General features: G+C 48.2%; 1 protein-coding gene across 1 annotated transcript in view; it reads left to right on the top strand.

Moving 5' to 3' along the window:
* LOC311338243 (arf-GAP with coiled-coil, ANK repeat and PH domain-containing protein 3-like) overlaps positions 1 to 10,000 on the top strand; it is a 53,365-nt gene that overhangs the window by 20,426 nt on the left and 22,939 nt on the right. Inside the window, exons 2-4 of the mRNA XM_084463475.1 lie at positions 1,148 to 1,205; positions 6,703 to 6,822; positions 8,255 to 8,308. Of these exons, the coding sequence (XP_084319601.1) occupies positions 1,148 to 1,205; positions 6,703 to 6,822; positions 8,255 to 8,308 (232 nt within the window). The remainder of the gene's footprint in view (positions 1 to 1,147; positions 1,206 to 6,702; positions 6,823 to 8,254; positions 8,309 to 10,000) is intronic.

Below are 10,000 nucleotides of genomic sequence, written 5' to 3'. Positions count from 1 at the left end.
CAGCGCTGGTGGACGTGCTGCAGCAGGACTGGAGGAATGGAGTTGGAGTGAGAGCTGGACCTGACAGGCCTTGGAACGTCTGCCTTAAACACACCAGGGCTACGGAACACTAGGAACATCTGAAACGTTTGAGATAAGATGAACTACATTTATCCTCAATGTCACCTTTGGGATAAAATACAAATATGTAGCCCATTGCTCATTATTTCATTTATTTAATTCAGTTTGTGTGGGGTGTGTGTGTGTGTGTGTGTGTGTGTGTGTGTGTGTGTGTGTGTGTGTGTGTGTGTGTGTGTGTGTGTGTGTGTGTGTGTGTGTGTGTGTGATAATGAGCGATTGCTTCAGAGACCTTTGCATGCTGATGCCAGAGGCCTCCTCCTCCTCCTCCTCCACCCTGGACCTCCTAAGTGATGATTCATGCCTCTGCATGTCCTCATCTATTGATCTACTTTAATTTATTTAATTCTCATCTCCAGGCTTCAGGCCACCAATCTGTCCCGGCTATTTGTACATCGATCTGGTCATTGGTGTTAGGGGCCAAATGTTTATGGCCGGGATGCTTAATGGCTGATTCATCTGCACTCCTAACATCATGGGACGCCCCGCATACAATTTACAGTATGCTTTAAATCTTGATTTAAGGCATAGAAAAATGCAGGGATATTAGACGTGCCGGGGAAACTCACGTGGATGTTGCTTCATTCCGGTTCTGGATATTTGACCATTCCCCTCATAGTCTCTCTCTGTCCCTTTTTGTGACTTTCCTTCTTCCCCCCACTCTCTCATCAAGTCAGTTACTCTGCACTCTTTGAACTCCATGTTAACTTCAACCATAACAATCGCTTCAAACCCGAGTCCTGGTCTTTTCCTGGAGACGTGTTTTCCCTCACTGTGACGTTGTGGTCCACCACTAATCCTCCCACACTGCGCTTTGGTTCTGCCTGCGGCCGCACGCCGTGTCTCCTTACATGTGGACCTTCATCTCCTCTAATGATCCCGCTTGCTTGATTCTCTTTTGAGCTTTCTCTCTCCTCAGGAACAAGAAAAAATAACATCACACGGTATATTCTGACCATGTGCGTGTGCGTGTGTGTGTGTGTGTGTGTGTGTGTGTGTGTGTGTGTGTGTGTGTGTGTGTGATCCACAGGGCTGGTATAGACGAGGTGGAGACAGATGTGGTGGAGATCGAGGTGAAGCTGGATAAGGTACGTATGAACCAGGACTGTGTTTCTCTCCCTCACACTCAGAACCCAGATCACAAACATAAAGCCTCCAAGGTGATTCCAACACCCCGGCAAACATGAGCTTGTGCCTTGTATTATCATGAAGGAGTGGTGTACTGTTAAATGTTTGACTTGAAAACATACAAACATACACACAAGTGCACACACACACACACACGTGCTTTCATGGTCTTAACACAAGTGCAGTTACACAGTAAGCACAGTGGGTAAATAGTGATTACATTAACCTTCACAGAGGCCGCTCTCTGTGCCAGACTCTGTCCCACAGAGCAGACCTGTATTGGCTGTGAGTGCAGACCCAGCAGTGCTGCTGCTGAACCCAGCGGGCCTCTGAGCCGCTCGGGAACATGAGCAGGGATCAGGTCATTTCCAGCCATATATGTCGTAGAATAATTGATCAAGCTATTAATAGATTGCAAGTTAATCCTTTGACCATAGCTATACAACTCAGGATTAAAAGAACATTAGAAGGAAATTGTGCCTATTCTGTGCCAACCTAATACAGTTATAGAGTTAGAACAATATATATATATATATATATATATATATATATATAGAGAGAGTTAGAACAACGCACACTATCAATAGAAGTGTGTAGGGCAGTGGCTGCCCCTTCTGGGTCTTTTCACAGAACTGAAGAAGACAAATGGGGCCCTTGCTCATACACCATTGAGGCTAATGGGGGAGCACTTAGAGCATGAGGTAATGCTGCTGTCGTCACCGTGGATATCTAATAAGAGCAGCCCGCACTGTCCAGGGACCAGCAGCCAGGGACCAGCAGCCAGGGACCAGCAGCGCTTAGTCACTTCAGAACCGTCCCCCTCACAGTGGAACCAATCTGTTGAAGCGTTTGTGATGAACGGCGTAGCTTTGGGTGTAGAGCGGGGGCGGCTGCTAACTGGGAGGTTGCTGGTTGGATCCCCGGCTCCTCCTAGCTGAGTGTGGGGGTGTCTCTGAGCCCCCCCCCCCCTGACTGCTGCTGACCCGCTGGCCGCCGCCCTGCGTGGTCGACTCTGCTGTCAACGTGTGAATGAGTTAGTTGTGAGTCACTTTGGATAAAAGTGTCTAAATCCCCTCGATGTAAACGTAAACGATGCTTAAAGAATGTCATCTCGATGATAAGGCCTATCTAATGATCATTAGGAGAATGATCTAATCTCTCTAATGATCACTAGACGAATGATCTAATCTCTCTAATGACGCCGTGAGGTTCCCAGTAGCCGGCGGACGCCCGCCTTTCGCTTCTCTTCCCTTACCAGCTACCGTGGTGATGTCATCACCACGGTGGGGGGGGGGGGGGGGGGGGGTCTGGGGGGGGGGTCTCTGAGTGCACTTAGTGGAGCTCACCATCTATGAGCCAGTTGAGTGCTAAGGCGGCGCTGGAGGGACGAGCACATTCAACAGCATCCGTTACTGGTCCTGAGAGTGGATTGTTACTGGTTCAACAGCGTCCGTTACTGGTCCTGAGAGTGGATTGTTACTGGTTCAACAGCGTCCGTTACTGGTCCTGAGAGTGGATTGTTACTGGTTCAACAGCGTCCGTTACTGGTCCTGAGAGTGGATTGTTACTGGTTCAACAGCGTCCGTTACTGGTCCTGAGAGTGGATTGTTACTGGTTCAACAGCGTCCGTTACTGGTCCTGAGAGTGGATTGTTACTGGTTCAACAGCGTCCGTTACTGGTCCTGAGAGTGGATTGTTACTGGTTCAACAGCGTCCGTTACTGGTCCTGAGAGTGGATTGGGAGCTTGTATAGTTTGGTGCGACCACAACCAGAAACAGAATAATAAAGAAAAAAAAATCTTTGTTACCTTTGTTTTTAGACTTTTTTGGGGTGATATTACATGCTCATTTTTAAAGATGGTTTCATTATTTTTTTCTGTTAAGAAACCGGTACCACTTAATTCCCATTTTCCCTTTTCTAGAGGTTTCTGTGAACAGTTGGACCAGTGAACTAGAATGTCGACCACTAACAGGGCTTGTTCATTCAGCTCCAGATGTGGCGTCTTGTCTCCTAACGGACCCCGTGGTTCTTATCTTAGAGTGTTTACAGTCAGTCACTATAAAACACAGACGCTCACACACACACAGCTGATTGGTCGCGTTGTGTTGACAGATGTGTTCCCTGGAGCTCAGAGTCCCCCTATCACAGCATCCACACCGCTGCTCTTTCTCTGAGGGAAACCACATCCTCAACGCCATCACGCAGTTAATGTAGACATTCCTCTGCACGTAAACAGAGAAGCATTTGTTATATTGTAGGTCACCTCTCTCTCTCTCTCTCTCTCCCTCTCTGTCTCGAAGAATGATTTTTTAAGAACACTTTAAATTATCATATGGTTAACACTAGGCCCCACTCAAAGTTTTTAATGATGTTTTGTGTCCCTTCGGGCTTCAGTGTGAGGACCAGAGAAGACGTGAAAGGCCTTCCATAGGCTCGCCCTCATCATGTTTTTAAGCGCTTGTATCTGAGGAATAAACAGGAGAATCAACCATGTAGCGGGACGGAGCTGGTTGAATCCTGCCCGTATCCGCAAATAATTGATTGAACATTAGGCCTTGGCTCTGTGTCTGTTGGGAACAAAGCGCTCCAAAGTGACGCGCTGATTTGAATCTTGGAGAGTAATGGAAGGACTGGAAGGAACAGGGAAGGTGTTGTGTTGCTACGGAGACGCAGTGTGACCGTGGGTCCAGCGCGTCTCAAACTGATGAATGGATTTGACTTTGTGCTCATCCTTCACTCCTTCATTGAGGGTATCACTGCAGCTTTACTACACATACTATTTTACATACTGTAAGAACGTGTCTCTGTCTCCATCTTACCCTCTCTATCTCTCCCTCTTTCTGGTGCTCTGTCTGTCTTTCTTTGTTTCTATCTCTTGCTCTCTCTTTCTCCATCTCCCTCTTCCCCTCTCTCTCTCTACTGCTCTGTCACTATCTTTCTTTATTTATCTATCTGTCTCTCTTTATCTGGGCTTCTAGTTCTCTCTGATTCTCTCTCTCCCTCTGGCCATGCTCTCTCTCTCGTTCTCTGTCTCAAAGCATTGAGCTCTGACGTTTGTAATGACTCTATCTGTCTGTGTTCTCTCTTCTGCTGGTCAATTCATTTGTACACAAAGCCTGGGGGTGCTGCTACACCGTTAGCCACACTATGAAGCCACTACTCCACATTATTAACCTGTTTAGAGGAACTGCATTGAGTAGTAAGAAGTGATGTGGTGTGGAAATAGGAAACAGTTCATATCGCTAATTCTGGTTGGATGAGAAGTCAAAAAGGAGAAGATCCACTGTAGATTTCATTCCCTAATATTTGAAATAGAGAAACAGTTGTTTTGTGTTTCAATAATCATCCTGCTTACCTCTAGCTTAGATTCATCTTTTTTTATACACCAAATCATATCCTGCTTCCTGCCACAGAAGGAAGGGCTTTCTGATGCATTATCCACCGAGAGCCATGAGGCCACTGGGCTGTCTCTAGTCCACTGGGCTGTCTCTAGTCCACTGGTCTGTCTCTAGTCCACTGGGCTGTCTCTAGTCCACTGGGCTGTGTCTCTAGTCCACTGGGCTGTGTCTCTAGTCCACTGGTCTGTCTCTAGTCCACTGGGCTGTCTCTAGTCCACTGGGCTGTGTCTCTAGTCCACTGGGCTGTGTCTCTAGTCCACTGGGCTGTGTCTCTAGTCCACTGGGCTGTGTCTCTAGTCCACTGGGCTGTCTCTAGTCCACTGGTCTGTCTCTAGTCCACTGGGCTGTGTCTCTAGTCCACTGGTCTGTGTCTCTAGTCCACTGGTCTGTCTCTAGTCCACTGGGCTGTGTCTCTAGTCCACTGGGCTGTGTCTCTAGTCCACTGGGCTGTCTCTAGTCCACTGGGCTGTGTCTCTAGTCCACTGGGCTGTGTCTCTAGTCCACTGGTCTGTCTCTAGTACACTGGGCTGTGTCTCTAGTCCACTGGTCTGTCTCTAGTCCACTGGTCTGTCTCTAGTCCACTGGGCTGTCTCTAGTCCACTGGTCTGTCTCTAGTCCACTGGGCTGTCTCTAGTCCACTGGTCTGTCTCTAGTCCACTGGGCTGTCTCTAGTCCACTGGGCTGTCTCTAGTCCACTGGGCTGTGTCTCTAGTCCACTGGGCTGTCTCTAGTCCACTGGTCTGTGTCTCTAGTCCACTGATCTGTCTCTAGTCCACTGGGCTGTGTCTCTAGTCCACTGGGCTGTGTCTCTAGTCCACTGGGCTGTGTCTCTAGTCCACTGGGCTGTCTCTAGTCCACTGGTCTGTCTCTAGTCCACTGATCTGTCTCTAGTCCACTGGGCTGTGTCTCTAGTCCACTGGGCTGTCTCTAGTCCACTGGTCTGTGTCTCTAGTCCACTGGGCTGTGTCTCTAGTCCACTAGGCTGTCTCTAGTCCACTGGGCTGTGTCTCTAGTCCACTAGGCTGTCTCTAGTCCACTGGGCTGTGTCTCTAGTCCACTGGGCTGTCTCTAGTCCACTGGGCTGTCTCTAGTCCACTAGGCTGTCTCTAGTCCACTGGGCTGTCTCTAGTCCACTGGGCTGTCTCTAGTCCACTGGGCTGTGTCTCTAGTCCACTGGGCTGTGTCTCTAGTCCACTGGTCTGTGTCTCTAGTCCACTGGGCTGTGTCTCTAGTCCACTGATCTGTCTCTAGTCCACTGGGCTGTGTCTCTAGTCCACTGGGCTGTCTCTAGTCCACTGGGCTGTCTCTAGTCCACTGGGCTGTCTCTAGTCCACTGGGCTGTGTCTCTAGTCCACTGGTCTGTGTCTCTAGTCCACTGATCTGTCTCTAGTCCACTGGGCTGTGTCTCTAGTCCACTGGTCTGTCTCTAGTCCACTGGGCTGTGTCTCTAGTCCACTGGGCTGTCTCTAGTCCACTGGGCTGTCTCTAGTCCACTGGGCTGTGTCTCTAGTCCACTGGGCTGTCTCTAGTCCACTGGGCTCTCTCTAGTCCACTGGGCTGTGTCTCTAGTCCACTGGGCTGTGTCTCTAGTCCACTGGTCTGTCTCTAGTCCACTGGGCTGTGTCTCTAGTCCACTGATCTGTCTCTAGTCCACTGGGCTGTGTCTCTAGTCCAATGATCTGTCTCTAGTCCACTGGGCTGTGTCTCTAGTCCACTGGTCTGTCTCTAGTCCACTGGGCTGTGTCTCTAGTCCAATGATCTGTCTCTAGTCCACTGGGCTGTGTCTCTAGTCCACTGGGCTGTGTCTCTAGTCCACTGGTCTGTCTCTAGTCCACTGGGCTGTGTCTCTAGTCCACTGGGCTGTCTCTAGTCCACTGGGCTGTGTCTCTAGTACACTGGGCTGTGTCTCTAGTCCACTGGGCTGTGTCTCTAGTCCACTGGGCTGTCTCTAGTCCACTGGTCTGTGTCTCTAGTCCACTGGGCTGTGTCTCTAGTCCACTGGGCTGTGTCTCTAGTCCACTGGTCTGTCTCTAGTCCACTGTGTCTCTCCTCCTCCAGCTGGTGAAGCTGTGCAGTGGGATGATTGAGGCGGGCCGGGCCTACGTCAGCGCCAACAAGCTGTTTGTCAACGGCATCAAGGACCTCTCGCTGCAGTGCAAGAAGGAGGAGATGATCTCGGTGAGTACTCAGCTGTCACAGGAGGACGCATCGTGACCTGGCGACCTCTCCAGCGGGCGCTGGTGAGGCGTGATCTTGACGCCTCTGGTGTCGTGTTTTCGGGGGCTGGTACGACTCAGTCAGAGGGCTACAGGGGAGACGGAGCCTCTGGAGGAGGTTGGTGAATCCTCTTTGGTTTATATTGGTCTGGGCGGAATGACTCAGACTCTCAGACCCGGCCCACATCAGACCCACTGATGAGGAGCATAAACGAGTCAGAATTGGTGATAGCGCTACGATGTGTGGTGTAAGGTGGTTAATAAAGAGAGCTAGGTGATAGTCTGTGGTTCTACACAAAAAAACTCACAAATGCTCACTAACATTAGTATGTTTTAAATTGTCGGTCCTAAATGGTGCAAAATAGAACAATTGTTTGAATCCAAAGCATCAGATTTGAAATCAAGACAACCCCCCCCCCCCCCCCCCCCCACCCTGAAGTGACTGTTAGGCAGAGAATGTTCCGGCGACGTTCTCCTCGGCCCCCCCGCCCCGGGAGCGTCTGAAGGGGATTCTCAGTCACAAACCACCGCTGCATTCCACGGTGCGCTGCTCACCGCGCGCTCGCAGCGTAAACACACAGAGGGGCCGGCGCACCAGAGACCAGCAGGATGGTTACACTTAGAGGGTTACTGGGACTGTTACTGGGACTGGGACTGGGAGTACTGTACCTGGAATACAGTATAGAGTATACAGTATTTGATAGAGTACTGTACCTGGAATACAGTATAGAGTATACAGTATTTGATAGAGTACTGTACCTGGAATACAGTATAGAGTATACAGTATTTGATAGAGTACTGTACCTGGAATACAGTATAGAGTATACAGTATTTGATAGAGTACTGTACCTGGAATACAGTATAGAGTATACAGTATTTGATGTCTTTCCTGACAGCCGCTGTGAGCTATATGGGGGGGGGGGGGTCAGGAGAAGATGAATGCAACAGATTCCTGCCTTTTAATAGAGCGGAACGTCTTTTTGTGACGTACACGTGGAGCAGAGTAGAGTAAATAATAGAGGACGTTTGGGATTATTTTTATGGTGGCCTTGTTTAACTGTCTGGGAATCCAGGGAGTAGTCCTGAGACGAGTCACGATAACAACACCATGCTCACCATAGAACCACCATATCCAATATCCAACGATAATATAGTAATCTAATAATATAATATAGGACCGATGGGGCTTCATGGTCCCAGCAGCAATAAGACAAGTGGACTTTCAATTCCACAAGCACCTGGATGAGATATTAAAGTAAAAGTTCCTCTATTGAATGAGGTGACTCAAACACAGCAGTGTGTTTATGATTCTGTGTGTGTTTATGATTCTGTGTGTGTTTATGATTCTGTGTGTGTGTTTGATTCTGTGTGTGTGTTTGTCCGTTGCATCGCAGGAATGCCTTGAGAAGTGTGGGGAAAGCTTACAAGAGATCGTCAACTACCACACGGTAAGATATACACACACCCACTCACACACCCGAGCGCACAAACACGCACGCACGCACAAACACACACACACACACACACACACACACACACACACACACACACACACACACATGTGTCGTACACTCACAAAGGCAAGGGGTTGAAGAGGAATGGAATTCTGTCCCACCCACGTTCTCTGGCATGTTTTTTTATGACATTGTGACCCCCTTATTTGAACCCTGTGAAACCTGTGTTCTTAACACAGACACACACACACACACACACACACACACACACACACACACACACACATAATGTGACCTCACTCTGTGACGGTGTAGCTGTCCACAGGGCCCGTGAACATGTGTGTGTCTGATTCAGACCACATGGTCTCTAGCAGATGTGTATGCAAGATATAAGCCAAATACTTGTACACGCTTAAAGGTTGTAGCACACACACACACACACACACACACTTGTGTCTAGCGCATTCTTCTTAACTCCTCATGTCAATCCATGTGACTGTTACAACTTCTACACTACTGGGGATCAAGATATTCAAATTATACGGCACAGATTTATTATCCTTTCTGACTGGATTCTGATTGCATCAATGTTCATTATTTTGCTCACACAAGTCCAGTTCTCTGTCTCTGTCTCTGTCTCTGTCTCTGTCTCTGTCTCTCTCTCTCTCTCTCTCTCTCTCTCTCTCTCTCTCTCTCTCTCTCTCTCTCTCTCTCTCTCTCTCTATTCCTCTCCCTGCTGCCAGGGTAAAGATGGTTTATACCTGAGAGCTTTTAAATCGAATGAAAAAATCCTGAAACTCCAATTCAAAGGCAATTTATTTCTCCTCTTTCTTCCTGGTGTGCTCTCATTTCTGCTCTCATCAACCCTCTATAAATTGTTTACTTCAGTTATTACATGATTTCTATCTTATATCGACTTGATGAAGGCACCCTGAGCTACTGAAAACACAACTCCCTTCTCAACTCAATGCAATGATCCTGAAAAGTTATTGATTATGGTCCTTCTCATTTAAAGACTTACTCTTTCACCTATCATCTCTTTCGCTTTCTCTGTCTCCCGTCTATTTACCATTCTGTATCAATTCTGTTGTTGTTCTTTTACCCTGTTTACCTCCCAGAATTACATTGACGTTGCTTGTGGTGAGGTCAGGGATGGATGAGTGGGTAGAGAGAAGGAGACAGCTCACATCGATCCACCCGTCACTGTGGACTATCTGCCTCTTCCTTCATCTGAAGACCACGGGATCACTTACATAACCAGATGGACTTTACCATCGTCAGGACCTCATGTTGGATCCAGCGCTCAGTGCTTTAGTATAACGCCTGGAGTTACGCCTTATCTCCTGTTTCGTTACAGAGATATTCTATAGAAGAGAAACTCATTCACACAAGGGGATCAGAAGAGCTTTCAGAAGAGCATTTTAATAATTGTTTTTCAACAGTGGCAAGTCTACACAAGGTTGATTTGAAACCTTTATTCATACTTCTAAACAGCTAACTACTGCTGGCCGAGTCGTCAGTGACACGCCTTCAGATCCTCCTCCTGAAACATGATTTGGCGAAAAAATGAAGTGAAAGAAAGTGACACGCCCCTTCATCCAGATGTGAGCCGTCTCCCATCAGGGTGAGACTCATTAGAACCTAATGGGGAGTTGACACTTACACTGGCAACCTATAAGCTGTGGT

Source organism: Micromesistius poutassou (genome assembly GCF_964030765.1).
Source record: "Micromesistius poutassou genome assembly, chromosome: 2".
NCBI classification, from domain to species: Eukaryota; Metazoa; Chordata; class Actinopteri; order Gadiformes; family Gadidae; genus Micromesistius; species Micromesistius poutassou.
The sequence above is the reverse complement of the archived record's forward strand: the minus strand, read 5'-3'. Positions and strand labels throughout refer to the sequence as shown.